This window comes from Pan troglodytes, chromosome 10 (assembly GCF_028858775.2).
Source record: "Pan troglodytes isolate AG18354 chromosome 10, NHGRI_mPanTro3-v2.0_pri, whole genome shotgun sequence".
NCBI lineage: Eukaryota > Metazoa > Chordata > Mammalia > Primates > Hominidae > Pan > Pan troglodytes.
Genome location: NC_072408.2, coordinates 13,509,744 through 13,531,168, shown reverse-complemented (window position 1 = coordinate 13,531,168; position 21,425 = coordinate 13,509,744). Strand labels below are relative to the sequence as shown.

The following is a 21,425-nucleotide window of genomic DNA, read 5'->3' as shown; positions in this document are numbered from 1 at the left end:
ACCCCATCTCTACTAAAAATACGAAAAATTAGCCGGGCGTGGTGGCGGGCACCTGTACTCCCAGCTACTCGGGAGGCTGATGCAGGAGAATGGTATGAACCCTGGAGGCGGAGCTTGCAGTGAGCCAAGGTCGCGCCACTGCACTCTAGCGTGGGCAACAGAGCGAAACTCCGTCTAAAAAAAAAATTTGTTTATTAAAAATTTTTTTTTTTTAGAGACAAGGTCTCACTCTGTTGCCAGAGTTGGAGTACGAAGGCACACTCATAGCTCACTTGCAACCTTGAACTCCTGGCCTCAAACGACCCTCCCACCTCAGCCTCCCAAAGTGCTGAGCCACTGTCCCTGGCTTAGCTTAATTTCTTAAACGCTTCTTGGTACTGCCACTCATAAGGCATCATTATAATGCTAAATAATGCTCTTGTAAAGTGGGTACCCAGGGATCTTGGGAGACCTCTTGGGTGTGGGGTAGAGAAAGCTGAGGTGCCCTAGGAGAACAGGCATCTCTCTGTACCCACAGGGTACTGCTACTATAAGCTCCAGGTTGACTTCTCCTCAGACCACCTGGGCTGTTTCACCAAGTGCCGGAAGCCATGCAGGTTAGTGTCCCCTTCCCTGGGTACAGGTTGGGTAGAATACAGGTTACAGAGCCAAGCATTTGGGAGAGCTCTGCCCCAACACTGAGCACCTTTCTCCATCCCCAGCGTGACCAGCTACCAGCTCTCTGCTGGTTACTCACGATGGCCCTCGGTGACATCCCAGGTAGAGTGTGGGGAAGGGATGGGTGGGGGATGTGTGTGCCCATGTAATGCTGTGGCCTTCTCTGGGTATTATGTGTATGAGTGTGTTTGACACAACCCTATCCCTGTAAGCCTGAAGCATATGGGAGCGACCTTGATGACACCCCCATTCTTTCCTAGGAATGGGTCTTCCAGATGCTATCGCGACAGAACAATTACACCGTCAACAACAAGAGGTCAGTCCTGCCCTGGTCCCAGCCACAAGAAAGGAATCTTTGGGAGGGAAAATAGACCTAGGAAGAGGGATCGATATGGTTGATTAGAGGAAGGTCCAGGAAATTCATCCTCTACCATTTCTTCCCACCCTCTGCCCCACACCTAAGAAATGGAGTGGCCAAAGTCAACATCTTCTTCAAGGAGCTGAACTACAAAACCAATTCTGAGTCTCCCTCTGTCACGGTAGGTCGTGCCTGGATGGAGCCTGTGATCCTCTGGGGGTCTTACTTAGCAGGGCGGCTGTCAGGGAAAACCAAAAGGTTGTCTCTGTGGGCCAGAAGGCTCTGAGTCTCAAAGGCAGGGGACCAAAGAAGAGGGTCAAGGGAGAGGTTGGGAGGGTTGGAAGAAGGAGCTCGGCCGGGGCATAAGGTCTCTGGGGGTGGTGGGAGGGACAGGCATGCTAGATGCTGGGGTGAAGGTGCTTGACCCATGCCCCCATTTCAGCTGCCCCTAACTGTGGGCCAGTTATCAGTTTTCTCTGGGTGACACTGGCCAGGAGCAGAGACAAAGTGCCCAGGGGGCTGCTGAGAGGCTGAGAGGACTCGGGGGTCTTCGGGGATGAAGGGAGACAGCTTGGTGAGGAGGGAAGGGGGCTCCTCTGCCAGAGTCCATCCAGAACCCTCTGTCCCATTGTCAGTGTACCTCTCCTCTCACAGATGGTCACCCTCCTGTCCAACCTGGGCAGCCAGTGGAGCCTGTGGTTCGGCTCCTCGGTGTTGTCTGTGGTGGAGATGGCTGAGCTCATCTTTGACCTGCTGGTCATCACGTTCCTCATGCTGCTCCGAAGGTTCCGAAGCCGATACTGGTCTCCAGGCCGAGGGGGCAGGGGTGCTCAGGAGGTAGCCTCCACCCTGGCATCCTCCCCTCCTTCCCACTTCTGCCCCCACCCCACGTCTCTGTCCTTGTCCCAGCCAGGCCCTGCTCCCTCTCCAGCCTTGACAGCCCCTCCCCCTGCCTATGCCACCCTGGGCCCCCGCCCATCTCCAGGGGGCTCCACAGGGGCCGGTTCCTCCGCCTGTCCTCTGGGGGGGCCCTGAGAGGGAAGGAGAGGTTCCTCGCACCAAGGCAGATGCTCCTCTGGTGGGAGGGTGCTGGCCCTGGCAAGATTGAAGGATGTGCAGGGCTTCCTCCCAGAGCCGCCCAAACTGCCGTTGATGTGTGGAGGGGAAGCAAGATGGGTAAGGGGCTCAGGAAGTTGCTCCAAGAACAGTGGCCGATGAAGCTGCCCAGAAGTGCCTTGGCTCCAGCCCTGTACCCCTTGGTACTGCCTCTGAACACTCTGGTTTCCCGACCCAACTGCAGCTAAGTCTCTTTTTCCCTTGGATCAGCCAAGCGAAACTTGGAGCTTTGACAAGGAACTTTCCTAAGAAACCGCTGATAACCAGGACAAAACACAACCAAGGGTGCACACAGGCATGCACGGGTTTCCTGCCCAGCGACGGCTTAAGCCAGCCCCCGACTGGCCTGGCCACACTGCTCTCCAGTAGCACAGATGTCTGCTCCTCCTCTTGAACTTGGGTGGGAAACCCCACCCAAAAGCCCCCTTTGTTACTTAGGCAATTCCCCTTCCCTGACTGCCGAGGGCTAGGGCTAGAGCAGACCCGTGTAAGTAAAGGCAGACCCAGGGCTCCTCTAGCCTCATACCCATGCCCTCACAGAGCCATGCCCCGGCGCCTCTGCCCTGTGTCTTTCATACCTCTACATGTCTGCTTGAGATATTTCCTCAGCCTGAAAGTTTCCCCAGCCATCTGCCAGAGAACTCCTATGCATCCCTTAGAACCCTGCTCAGACACCATTACTTTTGTGAACGCTTCTGCCACATCTTGTCTTCCCCAAAATTGATCACTCCGCCTTCTCCTGGGCTCCCGTAGCACACTATAACATCTGCTGGAGTGTTGCTGTTGCACCATACTTTCTTGTACATTTGTGTCTCCCTTCCCAACTAGACTGTAAGTGCCTTGCGGTCAGGGACTGAATCTTGCCCGTTTATGTATGCTCCATGTCTAGCCCATCATCCTGCTTGGAGCAAGAAGGCAGGAGCTCAATAAATGTTTGTTGCATGAAGGAATGTCTGGAGAGCTGGATGGGGCATCATGAAGAGGGTAGGGGGTGGATACAAGTCATCACCCAAGCTTCTGGGAGGTCCTGGGGCTGGGAGAGGGTACAGACTCCCATGCCCCTTGGCTGCACCATGGAAGTGACCATTCTTCACGGGGTCTTAAGAGGGACAAACGTTCTGGTGAATTCCTCCATGGGCGTTGCTGAGCGTCTGCTATGTGCCCATGGCCATGTTAGGGTGGAAGGGGGAAGACATGATGCCACCCCTTCAGGGGACCTACCTCACAGTGTTTGGGGAGACTTGCCCTCTCCACTGTCTGAACCTCCTTTTCCTTCTCTGCTTTAGTCACCATCATCACTAACCTCCCCATCCCCCACTCCACTTGCCAAGTCCCACTTACCACCTGGCGGCAATGAACCCTCATCTGCCTGCCTCCCATCAGCTGTCTGGTGGTGGTGGAGGATGATGAGGCTCAGGCCAGTTTCTCCTGGAAATGCAAAGCCTTATATGGTCTTATTGGTACATGATTGCAGAGAGGGGCACAGGGAAACCTCCCAGCTTTAGTAAAGGAGAGACTGAGGTCCAGGGAGGGGCTGAAGGATGTGCGAGTGGAACTCCAGCTCTCCGATCCTTGTTTCTCCCCCACTCCAGCATAAGACCTGGAATCCAGAAGTGACCCTTTCTCACCATCTTTGGGGATTCTGTCCCTGCCACCTTAGTCTTATTCATCTTAATTGCAGTCTCCCTGTTCTGAGGAGCCAAAGGAGGAAGAGACTTTCGGGGAAAGAGGAGAAGGAGCTGGTGACAGGGGTAGGAAGGTAGATAGGGTCATGACCTGAAACGGTGTGACGACTGCTGACTTCCCTTTCCTGGACTTGAGCTGATGAAGGGGAAATGGTGTTGCAGTCTCCTCCGTCAGAGCCCTCAGGTGCAGACGGCACTTGTCTGCCCCTCAGCCTCAGCCTTGGCCCACCTGGTCCCCAGTGCCCTCTCCTCTGGCTGGGGCAGGAGGACCTGCCGGACATAGCCAGATGTATTATGGATGACTGCAGTCAGCTCCCCCAGGCTCCTGCTTCTCTTTCCTCCTGCTTTTTTTCCCCAGAGCTGTCTCCTTATCTCCATTCGCTTGTCTATGGGTTACTCCTGGACCCTGGGGTTAGGAGTTGGAATCAGGCTGTTAGCGATAAAAGGGTTCAAGTTGACTCATTTTCCTTATCAGGCTTAGTAGTTGAAGTGACTTGCTGAGCTTCATAATTCTTAGAGAATCTGCCATGAACCCAGCTCCCTTTCTATGACTCACCCTGCCACCCTGTGACACATAGAGTCTGAATGGCAGGTCTGGGGCTAGAACCCACGTCATCTGGACTTGGAGTCCAGTGACCCTTTGGGTTAAGCATGTGCCTGTGTGTGTGTGTGTGTGCCGTGATGGGGGAGGAAGGTCCCTGCTCTCTGTAGCTGTTTTCTTCATCCTTTGCTCTACAAGCCCTAACAGCCAATTCTGTCATCCCTAGTCTGCCCCTCTCCTGTTTCTCCATCTCCTCTGACCATGATTTTTTTCTGTCCCTGGAGGGATGATGGTCTCATTCTCACCTCCTCCACGAAACGTGTTAGCTTTTCATATTCCTAGATCCACTCACTTCTCATCATCTTTTTTTTCTAAACAAAATTTTATTGAAAAATGTAATATGACATGTCAAAGTTGTAAAGTTATTGAGTAAATAAGCAGGTATCCTAAATATTGAAAAATATTCTCCTTTTGTGCCAGGCTATGTGTCACGGCTTTGGCGCTTTGCACAGACTATTAGAAATACCTTACAACATTAAAAATAGGACATTGAGGCCGGGCGTGGTGGATCATGCCTGTAATCCCAGCACTTTGGGAGGCCAGGGTGGGTGGATCACCTGAAGTCAGGAGTTTGAGACCAGCCTGGCTAACACGGTGAAACCCCGTCTCTACTAAATACAAAACATTAGCCGGGCATGATGGCACATGCCTATAATCCTAGCTACTCGGGAGGCTGAGGCAGGAGAATTGCTTGAATCCGGGAGTCAGAGGTTGCAGTGAGCCGAGATTGCGCCACTGCACTTCAGCCTGGGCAACAAGAGTGAAACTCAAAAAAAAAAAAAAAAAAATAGGACATTGAAGTTGGTTTCTTTTTTTAATACAGAGTCTTGCTCTGTCACCCAGGCTGGAGTGCACTGGCAGGATCTCGGCTCACTGCAACCTCTGCCTCCTGGGTTCAAGCAATTCTCCTGCCTCAGCCTCCTGAGTAGCTGGGATTACAGGCACACGCCACCACGCCCGGCTAATTTTGTATATTTAGTAGAGACAGGGTTTCACCATGTTGGTCAGGTTGGTCTCGAACTCCTGACCTTGTGATCCGCCCACCTCAGCCTCCCAAAGTGCTAGGATTGCAGGCGTGAGCCACCATGCTCTGCCTTTTTTTTTTTTTTTTTTTTTTTGCCGCCCTCTCACATACCACACTCCCCTGTATCACTTATCCTTCTGAAGTTGTTATTAATCATTAATACAACTAGCTGGGCATAGTGGTGTGCGATGGTAGTCTTAGCCACTCGGAAGGCTGATGTGGGAGGCTAGCTTGAGGCCAGGAGTTCTAGGTTAGGTGAGCTATGATTGCACCATTGCACTTTAGCCTGGGTGAGAGCAAGCTCCTGTTTCAAAAAAAAAATTAATTGCTACCACTTACTAAATGCTTAATATATGGCAAACACTTGCTAAACACTTTATATGCTTGATTTAAGCATCAAGCTAGCTCGGTGAAGGGTACCAGCAGGTTTCCCATTTTTTAGATGAGCAGACCGAGGTTCCTCTCGCTGCTTCATACTGGAAACTTGCACTTGATTCTGAGGCTCCTGCTTCTTCAAGAACACTGCTTTGGCTTCGCTTCTCCTGTCCCTGGGGTCTCCCTTTGTGATGGTGGTGAGCTGCTTCCTTTCTGAATCCCGCTTCAACCCTACAGTTCTCCAGAAGCTGGACGATGGGGTGGAGTAAAGTCAGCTCCCCCCGCAGTGAGGGACACTGAAGCTCCATTCTCATCTACGGATCACAGAGGGGAAGCCAGGAAGAGCCAGGGGACGGTGGACTTGGGGCTGGGAGGTCATCTCGGAGGGACAAGGGGTGAGGAGCTCTGGTTTCAAGTTCCAAAGCCCTAGGACCTCCCTCTTCTCTGTCTGCCTGCATTTCTAGCAGCCTCAGCAGCTGCAGGCCCTTGGGCGGGGCTGGATGTAGGGAAGGTCATTGTACCAAGAAGATAGTTGGGTAAATGTGGTACCTTTGTTGTAGGATTCTCTTGGGAGATGTCTGCATCAATGAGGATGGCATAAAGTAACCAGAGTCAGGATGTGGGGTCTGACTCAGTGACAGAAAAAGTGGCAGTGTGTCTCTCATAGCCAAAGGGGCCCTTGGACTGGCAGTCGGGAGTCTGGGGTTCTCTGTTGGCTCTGCCTCCTGGCACATTGGGTTTCTGGACCTCAGTTTTCTCCTCTATAAAACCGGGCAGTTGGGTGGGCATGGTGGCTCACACCTGTAATCCTAGCACTTTAGGAGGCTGAGGTGGGCAGATCATTTGGGCCCAGGAGTTCAAGACCTGCCTGTGTAACATGGTGAGACCCTGTCTCTACAAAAAATACAAAAATTACCCAGGCGTGGTGGTATGCACCTATAGTCCCAGCTACTTGGGAGGCTGAGGTGGGAGGATTACTTGAGCCTGGGAGGTCGAGGCTGCAGTGAGCTGTGATGGTACCACTGCACTCCAGCCTGGGAAACAGAGCGGACCCTCAAAACAAAAACAAAAATGAAAAACAAGCAAACGAAGAAATAAAAAAACCTAGGGGGTTGTAGTTGATGATCTGTAAGGTGAGTTGTAATTGATGTATTGGAATATTTAGGAAAAGGGCACTGGGAATATGCTAGGAACACCTGATGGAGGTATCTTTATTTCCACGGCAGCTTCGTGGATATGTCTCATTGATTCTCATGGCATCACTTTCCCCATGTAGGTGGGCAGACATTGTTACCCCTGTTTAATAAACAAGGAACCAACAGAGGCTTAGGAGAGGAGTTGCCTGATGTCGCATGATTGGGGGCAGAGCCAGGATCAACAGTGGGGCAGGGTGGGGGGACCTGGCCAGGCAGAGACTGGATGAGACCTGGGGTGAGGAATGGCAGGCAGCCAGTCAGGGCAGAAAACGAGGGTTGGGACTTACTTTGAGGTTTGGATTGGATCAGTAAATTCCCAAGAAAGAGGGAGACTAGGAGGCTAGTGAAGAACTCTGGAGTAAAGGGGAGGATTACTAAGGGACATGGAGTACCTATCATGTGTCGGACGCTTATCTATATCTCTCCCATCTGAACAAATCCTTACAGGAACCCCAGGAGACAGGTTATCTCCACTCTGCGAATTGGAAAACAGATCCAGAGAGGTTCAGTTATGTGTCTGAGAAGTTCAGTTATGTGTCCAAGACACATTCTTAGCTAAAAAGCTAAGCATTCTGAATTAGAACCCAGAGAATTTGACTCCCAAACTCTGGATCTTTTCACTGCTGTGATCCATCTGGGAAAGGCTAGTGATGCGGGCAAGGGGCTTATTGCCCCTTGGTGTTTGGTTGGGAGTGGTGGGATTGGTGGGTTGGGGGCACAAGGCAGCCAGATCTGGGACTCCTGTGCTTGTGACTGGACTACAAAGAGTTAAAGAACGTTGGGCCTCCTCCTCCCGCCTCCTGTGGCCTCCTCCTCCAGCTCTTCCTGTCCCGCTGTTGCAACACCGCCTCACTCTTCCCCTCCCACCTTCTCTCCCCTCCTCTCTGCTTTAATTTTCTCAGAATTCTCTGGACTCAGGCTCCAGTTCTGGCCTTTGGGGTTCAAGATCACTGGGACCAGGCCGTGATCTCTATGCCCGAGTCTCAATCCTCAACTGTCACCCCAAGGCACTTGGGACGTCCTGGACAGACCGAGTCCCGGGAAGCCTCCAGCACTGCCGCTGCCACACTGCCCTGAGCCCAAATGGGGGAGTGAGAGGCCATAGCTGTCTGGCATGGGCCTCTCCACCGTGCCTGACCTGCTGCTGCCACTGGTGAGACCGGGGACAAAGGGAAGAGTGGGCTGGTGGGCGAGGCACCTTCCGGCCGGCGTGGGCCCTCTCCGGGAGGGGGCCGAGCCTCTCCTGCCCGGGCCTGGTCCTGGCGCCAGCCTCAGGCCTGCAGGTCCTAACCTCAGCCACTGCCAGTGTGGGGTTCCCCATTCATCCGCCTTTTGGAGTAAGGGCTGCGCTGAGGCAGGGGAATGGGAGAAGTTTGAAAGGGAGAGAGTAAAAGGAAGCCCTGGCCCCTGACAGCCGTGGAAGTTTGTGGGGGGCCAAGGGAATGTGGGCAGGAGATAGGCCCAGGGTGGGGCAGATTTGGCGGGCAAAAGAAGGGAGTGGGAGTAGGAAGGTTAGCGCTCGGGGAGTCCAGACGGTTCTGAATTCTGTCCCTCCGGTCAGCTGGCTGGCCTGGAGGGTGTTGGGCCGTGGGGAGGCGAGGCTGCCTGTGGAACTTGGTGGAGCACACCCTGTAGGGCAGGATTTTGGCGGCTGGTGAAGTGGGGGAGTGAGTTGAGGAGTGGGGATGGGCTGGTGTGGTGGGTTTGGGATGCTCATGGTGGGAGGTATTTGAGAATGGGCTGGGACACTGGATGGGGCAGGGCAACCCAGTGGACAGTGTCCCCAGTGCCCTGGCCAAGCCCCGGCCTCTCACCTGGGGACATTCTTTACCCTTTTGCCTGCTGCTAGGCAGGTGGCCGCTGTGGGACTGAGCCTTCCCAGGGAGCTAGTCCTACCCCCACCTGGTCAGTGTCCCTGGGCCTGTCCTCCAGCTTCCCCTCCCCGCTGCTTCTCACAGACCTAAACAACAATCCCTTGGTATCTTATTCTACAGTTCAGTTTGGGGAAGTTGGTAGAAAGTTGTTTTCGTCACTGGAAAATGTCCCTTTCTCTGGCCTCAGCCTTGTTTCAATGTATCCTTGATCGTCCTCCACGTCTTGGTCCGGGAATCATCCTGTTCAGATGTCCTGGGCCCATCTAGTCGGGCAGATTTTCCCTGCCCTGTTGTGGCCCTGCCCTGCCCGGCCTCTGAAGGCTGCGCCTACCTCCCCTCTCTTTAGTGCCTTATACTCTTCCTCTCCTACCATTCCTTTCTTCCAGCAATCTCCCCAGACTCTCCTCAGACTTCTCAGAGCCTCTTTTTTTGAAATCTTTTCTCGCTAATCCTCCTTCCCCTCCTCTCTGCTCCGCTCTGGTCCCAGCCCCAGGTCCCCAGGCAGCACGTCTCTGGTCAGAGTCTCACTCTTCTCCTTCTGCCTCCTTAGTCCCACCCCCTCTTCCCTTCTTCCCACTGTCCTTCCCCCACCGTCTCCCCACCAGCCAGCTGCCCTGACATCCTGCTTCTGTTTTCTGTTTGGGGGCGGCCCCTGGCTCCCTCACATACCTCCTGCATGAACAAGAGCAGCTTATATAACCTAACCTTCCATGCCTTCGTTTCTTTATCTCCAAAATGGGTGTCACAGTCGTGACCTCATACTGTTGTTTTGAAGATTGAATAGACTGATACATGTTAAGTGTTCATTTGATTTATTAAGTGTGCGCTCTGGGCTAGACACTGTGATAGGTGCTGGGATTACAGCAGAGAACAAAATCCCTGCCCACAGCTTTGACAGTCCATCAGGGGAATAGGTTGTAGCAAATAGAAAGCACTCAATAAAGTTTTTATATTGCTGTGATTAGTAGTAATTACTGGGTGGCTACCTGTGTTGGGAAAACAGAGGGTAAAGGTAGCCTGAACAGGTAAAGGGAAGTGCCTGCGTCCTGGGGTGCTTCAGCCCAGGTGGGATTATGTCTCCTAAGGGACAGAAGCCTGGCCTGGAGCTGGAGGAAAGGGAAAACAAAGGGAATGCAACATCCTTCTGAATTTCTCACCATTCAGTGGGCAATGCAGAGCTCACGTGTGTGTGTGTGTGTGTGTGAGAGAGAGAGAGAGAGAGAGAGAGAGAGAAGTGGGGTAGGGGAGTAGGGAAGAATGATACAGGAGAGACTGTGGCAAAGCAAACAGGATTTTGCTGCTCTCAAAGAGCTTACAGCCTAGTAACCAAGATGGCTTACAGTGAAAAATGATTTCAGAGCAATCCCGAGGAAAATATCCACAAATGCATTGTGATGTGGTGTCCTGGAGCACCAGTGGGAGGAGGAGGAACTGGGGAAGGAGATGAGCCTTAGTCCACTGCCTTTCCTTGCTTAGCAGGTCTCAGCTCCTGCACTCAGCTCCAGAAAATTCAGGAGCTTCCCCATGCTGCTTCAGTGTCCTTCACTGTGCAACTGCAGCACTCCCTGTATAGATCTTGGTGCCTACAACTGACTGTCTTTGACTCAAGTGAGAGCTCTTGAGAGCACGAGCTGTGTATTATCCACCTCAGCATCCCTAGCACCCATACGGGACCTGTCACATTAACTGTGCCCCTTAACTATTTGCTGAATGAATTAAGGAACAAGAGATGTGTCAGATGGGATGGCGGAGGGAAAGCCTCATAGAAAAGTGGATGTGGAGCTGACATCTGAAGTCACTGCCTGTCAGGGTAGCTATAAAGGAGGGAAGCAGAGTTGGATACTGATGTGAGGAAGAGGAGAGGAATGGAGAGATGGGATTTTGTGTTGATGGGCAGGGTGGCAGGAAGCCAGACACCTTGGTTCGGGAGTGGAAAAACCATGTTGAGAAACACTAAGAAATGTGAATGGGAGAATTAGAGGGAGTGGGGGAGAGGATGGAGGAAGAGTGTTGAATATGGTTCCAGGTGGAGGCATTCATTCATTCCTTTACTCAGAAGCTGTTCTCCTAGGGCACATTCTGTGCCCAGACTGTGATTAGAAGTGAGGTGAGGCATCTCAGATGGATGCTGTGGTTCATGCCTGTAATTCCAGCACTTCAGGAGGCCGAGGCGTGTGGATTGCTTGAGTCCAGGAGTTCGAGACCAGCCTGGGCAACACAGCAAAACCCTGTCTCTACAAAAAATACAAAGATTAGCGGGGCATGGTGGGGCGTGCTTGTCATCCCAGCTATTCGGGAGACTGAGCTCGGGAGGATGGCTTGGGCCCAGGAGGTGGAGGTTGTAGTGAGCCCTGACCACACCACTACATTCCGTCCTGGTGGTGAAGGTTGCAGTGAGCTATGATTGTGCCACTGCACTTCACCCTGGGTGACAGAGTGAGACCCTGTTTCAAAAAAAAAAAAAAAAGTAGTGAGGCATCTCTGGAAGTCTCCTTCAGATCATTTCCATGACCATGGAAATGCTGTTTGGAGCCAGGCCCTGGAGATGGAGAGGAAGGTTCACACACTTGTGCGTGCAAGTTAAAGCCTGAATGAAGATTTAAAAAGTGTGTAGGACGGATGGGAGCAGGAGAGAGGCTAGAAGACACTTGCAATAACCCAGGTGTGAGGCAACCCAGGAATGCGGAGAGGACTGAGAGATCACAGGGCGAGGCCTCGCAAGATGAACTGACACATGGGATGGCGGCAGGGATAGGGATGGGGCCCTGGGGAGAGAGCGTGGCAAGTTCTCAGCATTCGTCCGGGAAGTCGATGGTGTGTCATTTGTCTAGGTGAGGAGATGGATGAATTCCGTCTGGGGCATGTTAAGGGTCAGGGAAATGGTCATGTGGAAGGGTGCGCCTACCAAGCTGGAGGAGAGGTGCTGCAACTTCTTTCTGCCTTTGTATCATTCAGACACACTGTGTTCACTCATCAGTGGTTCTCAAAAGGAGAGGAGCACACCAGACTCTTCAGTAAGGGTGTGTGTGCCTGTGTGTGGGGAGGTGGGGGGATGGTCTGAAAACTCTCCCCCGGAGATAAATATATTCCTACCAGGGGTGCTGTCTCCTCACCTCCCTCTTTGGGAATCACTGGCTTCTACTAGAGTGGAAGACAGATGTATCATTAGATCGATCAGTTGATCCATATTTATCTGCTCCCAGTCTGGAGGTCTGGTTCTGGGAGCTGAGAGGACACCAGGGGAGGATAAGACACTTTCTGACCAAGACATTTTTTGATCTCTCATCTTATAAGGTTCGTGGTCACTTTGGGGAGATCATATCTGTCACCCAACATAACCATATTATGATAAGAGCCAAAAGCAGATAGGGTCAGTTCACGTGCTTCGAGTTCACAGGGACTATGGGTCTGAGGAGCTGGGGTGGAGGAAACAGACATCGTCAGTGGTGGCTTCACGGGAGGGAGATGGGATCTCAACTGGGCCCTGGAGGAGAAGCTGCCATGACCTCCCCCAACACCTTGACATTAAATGAACAGACACATGAATGAGGGGGAAAGGAAGACTAATTGGGTCCCTGCAAGGTGGCTGGATCGGGGTCAGACCACAAGGCCGATCTCAGCGTCGCCTCCCCACTCTGCAGCCCCAGCACAGGAAGTCACACTTTAAAGCCTCCTCTGGCGGAAATTGTGGGGGAGTTGGAGGGGTGTTGGGCCACCCCCTCAACTGTCTCTCCACAGGCACCCCAGCTTCCTGCCCTTCTGCTCCAGGCTGGAGTCTGGGCCTAAAGAGCTCACCTCCTGTTTCTCCTGTTTTGCTTCATTTACGCAACTGCTGAGGACTGGGCTCACTGGGGCCAGCTGGTGCCAGCAGTGGTGCCCAGTGGTGGGGAGTCTGAGGGCCCTGGCTCCTAGGGATCAGAGAGGGCTGACCTGGAGCATTCTGGGGGCCAGGGGAAGCCTAGGAAGCAGGGCTGGTTCTTCCATCCGGCATCCCTTCTTGCCTGCTCCCTCGTTCCTGGAAGTGGGTGTTCAGGGCTCTGGAGGCTTTCCTGTATTGCCAGTGGGCTTGGGGAGGGGCTGTGGAGACTCAGAACTGGCCTTGTTTCCTAAGGATTGTCTGGGGACCCCAGGGAGGCCCCCAAACCCAGCACAACTGGTCAGAACCAGCCAGGCTGTGGGAATGCGGTGAACCCAGGGTGGGAGGGCAGCCTTGGCTTGCTTCCTGCTGGGACTGGGGAGTGTTGGGGGATGGAGTGAGAGCTCACGGAATGGGTTTAGCTGTTGGAGACTTGTTGAACTGGGAGGAGGAGCGGGGGCGGGGCCTCAGTTAAAGGCCGCTGAGGGGCTAGGAGGAGCCAAGTGGCCCTCAGGGAAGGGAGGGCACAGACCTGATGGGCGGAAGCCAGGGTCGAGGGAGACTTCCCTTCGGGATGGAATGGGGAGAGGGAGGCATTTCCCGGAACATGTGGGCCAAGTGGGACAAGGGTCTGTGGCCTGGCTCTTTGCATGGGGAGGGGATGGATGGGGGTTGAGTGGGGATGGGAAGGAGGGACTTGGCCATAGGAAGAAGGGATTAGATGGAGTCCCACTTGCACGCAGGCTGGTGCCTTCTGCCTTTCTGCTGACTCATGACCCTTGAGTTGCTGGAGAAGCTGCTAGTTCCCTCTCCCCTCCCTAGGTCTCCCTCCCTCTGGCCTGAGTCACTGGGGCGGAGTTGCTGGGAAAAGATTTCCCTTTCCCGGATCTGACTTAACCCCCAGAGTGCTGGAAAGAGAAGGGAACACGTGGCCTGAGAAAGCCTCTCTCCCTCCCTCCCTCCCTCCAGGGAGGCTCACCCCCCACTGGCCAGAGGTCCCTGAAAAGCTCCCTTTAAGGCTGTCTGGGGCTGGCGTCCCCCAGTTCTTCATCATGACTCTGCCTCAAGCCCCCTGGATGGGATTCAAAGTACCAGTGACCTTAGGTGCTCCAGTGGCTTCTTCGGGGAAAGGAACCACACTTTCAGGACTGGGAAGTTCTTCCCATCACCACCCCAAACCCTTCCTGTTGCCCTGGAAGCCCCAGTCCTGTTCTCAGCAGAGGTGGCACGGTGTTGGCTGGCGTGGGCAGGGGAAGGTTGTTGTCCTCTGCGCAGGGGCACACGCCTCCACCTGCGGGGGCTGCTGTTGTGTTTCTGTGTGTGGCTTCCCCTGTTTGCGGCTGAGGCTTGAACTTCCGGGCCTGCACAGCTTACAGCTGCAGCGTCTCCCCGTGGCTGACTCAGGGTGTGACTGGCCTCCTGCTCCGAAATGTGGAGTTGGTGAGGCTGGGTGGCTGTGGGCTGCCTGACCCTCCTTCCCTGCCCTGGGGTTTCTGTGATCTGGTGAGTCAGTTGCTCCCCAGTGTTTAACAGACATTGAGGACACCCTCTTATCTTTACACAAAGTGTCTCTTATAGTAGAAAAAAAAAAAATGAAGCCCAGGGAAAACCAGAAATGAAGCTGGCAGAGATCAAATTCCAAGTTAGAGCTAAATATTCACTCCTGGCTTTGCTTTCCTGGCACTGATGCCAGAACAGGACAAGCCATTTAGCTGCTGTGGGGTTGGCCTGAGACTGCAAAGCACACCTTCCAGAATGCCATGGCGTGCAGGGGGCTCCAGGACTCCCCAGCACGCCCTCAGCTCTGACCTGACAGTCATCCAAGCTGGGTCGCTAGCCTTGGCCAGCTCTATTTGCCTATGTCCTGCTCACCTTTGCCCACTCCTGCCCCCGTCTCAACTTTGTCCCCCATCTACCCATGCAGGATCCCCAACCTTTCCCTTTTACTCTCCTCCCCATTTGTCCTTGCCAACCCCGGGTGTTTGTAAATTTTGAGGTGGACGGGATGGGCCAGGGAATGTGAGGGCGGGAGGCAGATTGAGGTTTGATACAAACATGTAAATAAACTTCCTTCTGTCCACTCCCCAGGAGTGGTGCTCACGGGAACATCACTCGCCCCCACCGCCAGCTGACTTTTTCAGAAAGCTTTTCATGGTGTAACATATTCCTGGGATGTGCATAGATCCTCATTGTTTACCTCTGTGAATGTTCGCAAAGCGATCACACGGTGAACCCAGCACCCAGATGGAGAAACACCGCCCCAATCTTTAGGGCTGCTTGTTGGAAGAAGGGGCCATCACTGAAGTAACCTGCCAATTCCCAATCAAAAACACATCCTTTCAACATCTGCCCTGTGTCCAGCACTGTTAGCTGCTGTGGGGGATTTCACAGTAAGGATAAAATACAGGGCTGGGCTCACGCCTGTAATCCTAGCACTTTGGGAAGCCAAGGTGGGAGGATCACTTGAGCCCAGGATTTTGAGACCAGTCTGAGCAACATAACAAGACCCTGCCTCTACTAAAAATAAAAAAAAATTAGCTGGGCATGGTGGTGCACGGCCGTAGTCCCAGCTATTCAGGAGGCTAAGGTGGGAGGACTGCTTGAGCATGGGAGGTGGAGAGTGCAGTGATTGCATCACCGCACTCCAGCCTGGACAACAGAGCAAGATCTTGCCTCAAAAAAAAAAAATACAGCTTAGATCTGGGGCCTACTAGCTTTGAGTTGAGGGAGCAAAAATGAACACACAGGACAACTAGAGAACAATTAAGCATCAGATTGTATGGTCCCAACTGTCTAAATTTCAAGGAAGAACTCTAAACTTAGTGAGTGGCGTGGCCTGGGCAGAATGTTTCACTGAGGAAGGACTTGAGCCAGGGAAGTTTTAGATCTGCTACCCCTAAGCTTCCCATCCCTCCCTCTCCTGATGGTGTCTCCTCTATCTGATTCTTCCCCAGGTGCTCCTGGAGCTGTTGGTGGGAATATACCCCTCAGGGGTTATTGGACTGGTCCCTCACCTAGGGGACAGGGAGAAGAGAGATAGTGTGTGTCCCCAAGGAAAATATATCCACCCTCAAAATAATTCTATTTGCTGTACCAAGTGCCACAAAGGTAGGGGCAAGTGGAAACGGTGAATGCCCTCAGGTCTGGGGTGCTGCTTCTTTCTCTGCTTCTTCCAGTTGTTCTTCCCTAACTTTGCTGTCTCTCCTGGGCTGGGATTTTCTCCCTCCCTCCTCTCCTAGAGACCTCAGGGAATCGGCCCTGGCTGTTGTCCCTAGCATGGGGCTCCTTCCTTGTGTTCTCACCCGCAGCCTAACTCTGCGGCCCCATTCACAGGAACCTACTTGTACAATGACTGTCCAGGCCCGGGGCAGGATACGGACTGCAGGGAGTGTGAGAGCGGCTCCTTCACCGCTTCAGAAAACCACCTCAGACACTGCCTCAGCTGCTCCAAATGCCGAAAGGGTGAGTGTGCACAGGCAGGAGAGTCAGGCCGGTCTTGAGTGGTGTGTGGGTGCCTGTCTGTGTGCAGGCTGGTGGGTGTGGGCAGGAAGGTGTGTGTTTTGGTGGGACACTGCATGGATGTGAGTGTGTATTACAGAGACAGACACACACTTAGGGGTATGTCAGGAAGGGGATGCAGGGACAGGAGGATGCAGGACTCATACCCCATCTTCTCCCCTCACCAGAAATGGGTCAGGTGGAGATCTCTTCTTGCACAGTGGACCGGGACACCGTGTGTGGCTGCAGGAAGAACCAGTACCGGCATTATTGGAGTGAAAACCTTTTCCAGTGCTTCAATTGCAGCCTCTGCCTCAATGGGACCGTGCACCTCTCCTGTGAGCGCAGCTCTCCTGAGGCCAAGCCCTCTCCCCACCCCAGGGGTTGGCCCCTTCCCCATGCGGTGGCATTTCCTTTCCTTCCCCCTCCTGTATGCTGTGGGTCTGACAACCAACTCCTCTCTGGCCGCCCCCACCCTGTCCCTCGTCACTTCCTCTGTCCTGTGGGGTGGGGGTGCAGGCGCTCCTCCTTTAGCTGTGCCGCACTTCTCCCTACAGGCCAGGAGAAACAGAACACCGTGTGCACCTGCCATGCAGGGTTCTTTCTAAGAGAAAACGACTGTGTCTCCTGTAGTAAGTGAGTATCTCTGAGAGCTGCTGGGCACTGGATGATGGCATGGGTTGGGACGGGTGACTGGTGGGAACCATTAGCTGGGCAACAGATGCCAGGATGCACCAGAGTGCTCAGGGTCCTACTGGCTGAGTAGGAGACACTTCGTTAAGACACCAGGCAGTCCTTCCCCTTGCTCTTCAAATCTGAAGAAGTCTTTGAGGATGGAAGATCATGCCCCAAGGGCTTGCAGCCCTTCCAACTCAGATATGTAGATTCTTGGATCTACATAGCTCATTGGTTCTAGGACATACACTCTTATAGCTCTGAAATCAAACCTCCTATAACTGGTGATTCATCATGGTTGAATTGGCAGCTTTGTTTGTGTCTGGGTAGTAATGTAAAGAAAAGTGCCTTTTATTCTTGATGGCGTCTTAGGTTTGATGCAATATGGTATTTCCTCCTTAGTCACTGTCCAGGCCTCCTCACTCCTGGCTCCACAGAAGCTGTTCTTGTCACTCACTTGCAAAGAATAAACTCTGAGGGCTCTCAGAGTTTGAACCCCAGCATAGCCACTTACTGGCTATGTGACCTTGGGCAAGTTTCTTAACATCTCTGAGCCTGACTTTTCTTTTGGCCTTTTTTTTTTTTTTTTTTTTGAGACAGGGTTTCACTCTGTCACCCAGGCTGGAGTGCAGTGGTGCAACCGTGGCTCAGCCTCCACCTCCAGGGCTCAAGCCATCCTCTTGCCTTAGCCTTCTGAGTAGCTGGGATTACAGGCACACACCACTACACCCAGCTAATGTTTTACTTTTTGTAGAGACAGGGTCCTACTATGTTGCCCAGGCTGGCCTCGGACTCCTGGGCTCAAGCGATCTTCCGCCTCAGCCTCCCAAAGTGCTAGGATTACCGGCATGAGCCACCACGCCTGGCCTGGGCCTTAGCTTCCTTATATTTAAAGTAAGCATAATGACATTCATTTGGTGAATTTGTGAGAACCAAAAACAAAGAAACAAACAAAACCTACAACACGTCTGACACAAAGCTATTTATTTTCCATTAATCTTCATCTTTTTTTTTTTTTTTTTTTGAGACAGAGTCCTGCTCTGTCACCCAGGCTGGAATGCAGTGGCGCGATCTCGGCTCACTGCAACCTCTGCCTCCCAGGTTCAAGCAATTCTCCTGCCTCAGCCTCCCAAGTAGCTGGGATTACAGGCACGTGCCACCATGCCTGGCTAATTTTTGTATTTTTAGTAGAGATGGGGTTTCACCACCTTGGTCAGGCTGGTCTCAAACTCCTGGTGATCCACCTGCCTCTGCCTCCCAAAGTGCTGGGATTACAGCCGTGAGCCACTGCGCCCAGCCGGCTTCATCTCTTCTTGAAATCACTTTTATACCATTCTATGTGGTTCTCACCGTGAGCTTGAGTGGTGGGCTAAAGTGCCTCTCCCTGCTTTCAGCTTCCTGCTGGGAACTCACTCTCTCAAGTTCCTTCCAGCACCACCCCATAGAGTTCTCATCACTCCACACTGTCCAGTGACAACTCCCAACATGGAAGACCTGCTAGTTCTACAGGGTGCTCTCTGGCTGCCCCAGTAACATGTGTTTTTAAATTTTTCACATGCATGTTTGACCCCGACTCCCCGAAGTCAGGTACTGTAACTAGCAGTGTCATTTAAGAAAAAGCCCTTTAACCTCTCTTTGCCAAAGGATTCTTATCAGCAAAACAGTGACGAAACAACAATCCCATAACAGCTAGCTGGCTACCTTCTCAAGCACTTATTAAATGAGGCATAATGATTTTGCTTAATCCTCAATCCTGAGAGGTGGGTGATCCCTGTGGTGATGAGGAAACCGAGGCTTGGGGGTTAATGGCTTGCCTAGATTCACACTGCTAGCCAAGGAATGAACTGGAATTTACACCCTGACCCTGACTGCTTTTCACATCTTCTACACAGCCTTTTCAAGATCCCTGCCAATTCTAAAATTAAATGATTCTATGATTAACTGTGTTTCATTCTTCTGCATCAGTTCCCAAAACAAATTATATCAAGAGACAGCAAAAATATTTGTAAAGAAAGGATGTCCAACAATCTGTGTGGTTGTTTTTCTGTGTTCCTCCAATGGTAGGGCCTCTGTTCACCAGTGCCGTCTCTTCTTTTAGCTGTAAGAAAAGCCTGGAGTGCACGAAGTTGTGCCTACCCCAGATTGAGAATGTTAAGGGCACTGAGGACTCAGGTGAGGAGAAGTGACCTGGTGCCCATGCTCACCTGCCCTCTCCCTCTTCTTGCCCCCACCCGTCCATCCATCCCACCCATCCATCTATCCCTGCGGCCTCCCTCTGCTCGCTCCTCTGACCAACACCTGCTTTGTCTGCAGGCACCACAGTGCTGTTGCCCCTGGTCATCTTCTTTGGTCTTTGCCTTTTATCCCTCCTCTTCATTGGTTTAATGTATCGCTACCAACGGTGGAAGTCCAAGCTCTACTCCATTGGTGAGTGGGACCTTTGGGAGGGAGAGGGAGCTGGTGGGGGTGAGGGAGGACATGGGTGGGTGCGACGGACATGTGTGGAGGGAGGTGAGGAGTGTCCCCTCAGTTCATACTGCTGGGGACTCTGGGCAGAAGGTGGCCCTGGATGGCTGGGGAGATGTCGAGCTGCATCAGTAGCTCTCTCGTCCCTGGGGCCACATAGGCCCTGAGGCATGTCACCACAAGTCCCCACTGCCAGCTGAGTCCAGGGTGCCAGGGCTGAGAGAGGAAGTGAAATTTATGATGCTTTCTTTCTTTTTCCTCAGTTTGTGGGAAATCGACACCTGAAAAAGAGGTGAGATGAAATCAGAGAGTTACTCCCAAATGTCCCTGACCATTCCTTATAATTGCCTAATGCTCAGATCCCCTGGAATCATCCTTCACTTCCCCGGGGGGCTCGCCTCATTCCCTCTAAGTCCCAACCCCCACGTAGAATAAAGAGGCCGGGGCTGGTTTTCGCTGCCACACTAATGCTGCGCCACCTTCTCTCTTTCAGGGGGAGCTTGAAGGAACTACTACTAAGCCCCTGGCCCCAACCCCAAGCTTCAGTCCCACTCCAGGCTTCACCCCCACCCTGGGCTTCAGTCCCGTGCCCAGTTCCACCTTCACCTCCAGCTCCACCTATACCCCCGGTGACTGTCCCAACTTTGTGGCTCCCCGCAGAGAGGTGGCACCACCCTATCAGGGGGCTGACCCCATCCTTGCGACAGCCCTCGCCTCCGACCCCATCCCCAACCCCCTTCAGAAGTGGGAGGACAGCGCCCACAAGCCACAGAGCCTAGACAGTGAGTTTCTCCTGCGGCTGGAGACGAGGAGGCTGGGGGAGGGCCGGGGGAGCGCGGGAGGCGCTCCCAGAGGGGACCACGAGAGGCGGAGGGCACGGGATGCGGGGCGGGGCCTGGGGTTGCCGCCCGAGGCTCACCGGCCCGCGTCCCCGCAGCTGATGACCCCGCGACGCTGTACGCCGTGGTGGAGAACGTGCCCCCGTTGCGCTGGAAGGAATTCGTGCGGCGCCTAGGGCTGAGCGACCACGAGATCGATCGGCTGGAGCTGCAGAACGGGCGCTGCCTGCGCGAGGCGCAATACAGCATGCTGGCGACCTGGAGGCGGCGCACGCCGCGGCGCGAGGCCACGCTGGAGCTGCTGGGACGCGTGCTCCGCGACATGGACCTGCTGGGCTGCCTGGAGGACATCGAGGAGGCGCTTTGCGGCCCCGCCGCCCTCCCGCCCGCGCCCAGTCTTCTCAGATGAGGCTGCGCCCCTGCGGGCAGCTCTAAGGACCGTCCTGCGAGATCGCCTTCCAACCCCACTTTTTTCTGGAAAGGAGGGGTCCTGGAGGGGCAAGCAGGAGCTAGCAGCCGCCTACTTGGTGCTAACCCCTCGATGTACGTAGCTTTTCTCAGCTGCCTGCGCGCCGCCGGCAGTCAGCGCTGTGCGCGTGGAGAGAGGTGCGCCGTGGGCTCAAGAGCCTGAGTGGGTGGTTTGCGAGGATGAGGGACGCTATGCCTCATGCCCGTTTTGGGTGTCCTCACCAGCAAGGCTGCTCGGGGGCCCCTGGTTCGTCCCTGAGCCTTTTTCACAGTACATAAGCAGTTTTTTTTGTTTTTGTTTTGTTTTGTTTTGTTTTTAAATCAATCATGTTACACTAATAGAAACTTGGCACTCCTGTGCCCTCTGCCTGGACAAGCACATAGCAAGCTGAACTGTCCTAAGGCAGGGGCGAGCACGGAACAACGGGGCCTTCAGCTGGAGCTGTGGACTTTTGTACATACACTAAAATTCTGAAGTTAAAGCTCTGCTCTTGGAGACAGTGGTCTGTCGGGATGGGAGGTGGGGGCAGAGGCCCAGATCCTGAGGGGTGAGATGGGAAAAGCCCTGCACTAGGGCCAGGTAGCCCATCACCATCATGCCAAGTGACAGAGGAGTAGCAGGTTCTTGTTCTGAACACCGTCATCTGTTGCCCAAGCTGGAGTGCGCTCACTGCAGCCTCCATCCCTTGGGCTCATGGGGTCCTCCCGCCTCAGCCTCTGGACACAGGCACACCACC

The 21,425-nt window shown here is 53.5% G+C and overlaps 2 protein-coding genes across 7 annotated transcripts in view; both read left to right on the top strand.

The window, feature by feature from the left end:
- The window catches only part of SCNN1A (sodium channel epithelial 1 subunit alpha), a 32,020-nt gene extending 28,943 nt beyond the window's left edge, over nucleotides 1–3,077 (top strand). For all 5 annotated transcript variants that reach the window (XM_024347647.3, XM_016922830.4, XM_024347648.3 and 2 more), the window contains 5 exons: nucleotides 518–596; nucleotides 702–759; nucleotides 918–973; nucleotides 1,121–1,196; nucleotides 1,670–3,077. In XM_024347647.3, coding sequence (XP_024203415.1) covers nucleotides 518–596; nucleotides 702–759; nucleotides 918–973; nucleotides 1,121–1,196; nucleotides 1,670–2,050 — 650 coding nt within the window. In that variant the 3' untranslated portion in view covers nucleotides 2,051–3,077. The remainder of the gene's footprint in view (nucleotides 1–517; nucleotides 597–701; nucleotides 760–917; nucleotides 974–1,120; nucleotides 1,197–1,669) is intronic.
- A 4,195-nt stretch (nucleotides 3,078–7,272) lies between these two features.
- On the top strand, nucleotides 7,273–21,170 carry TNFRSF1A (TNF receptor superfamily member 1A). Of its 2 annotated transcripts, XM_009424666.4 has the most exons (10): nucleotides 7,273–8,165; nucleotides 15,697–15,850; nucleotides 16,076–16,204; nucleotides 16,429–16,578; nucleotides 16,798–16,876; nucleotides 19,014–19,087; nucleotides 19,229–19,342; nucleotides 19,645–19,673; nucleotides 19,875–20,163; nucleotides 20,319–21,170. In XM_009424666.4, exons 1-10 carry the CDS (start codon nucleotides 8,127–8,129, stop codon nucleotides 20,627–20,629), a joined length of 1,368 nt encoding a protein of 455 aa, XP_009422941.3. In that variant the 5' UTR covers nucleotides 7,273–8,126; the 3' UTR covers nucleotides 20,630–21,170. The 2 variants fall into 2 exon arrangements, with proteins under 2 accessions (XP_009422941.3, XP_054519963.2); XM_054663988.2 differs by lacking the exons at nucleotides 7,273–8,165; nucleotides 15,697–15,850; nucleotides 16,076–16,204; nucleotides 16,429–16,578; nucleotides 16,798–16,876 and adding an exon at nucleotides 17,958–18,064.
- Nucleotides 21,171–21,425: the final 255 nt, after the last annotated feature.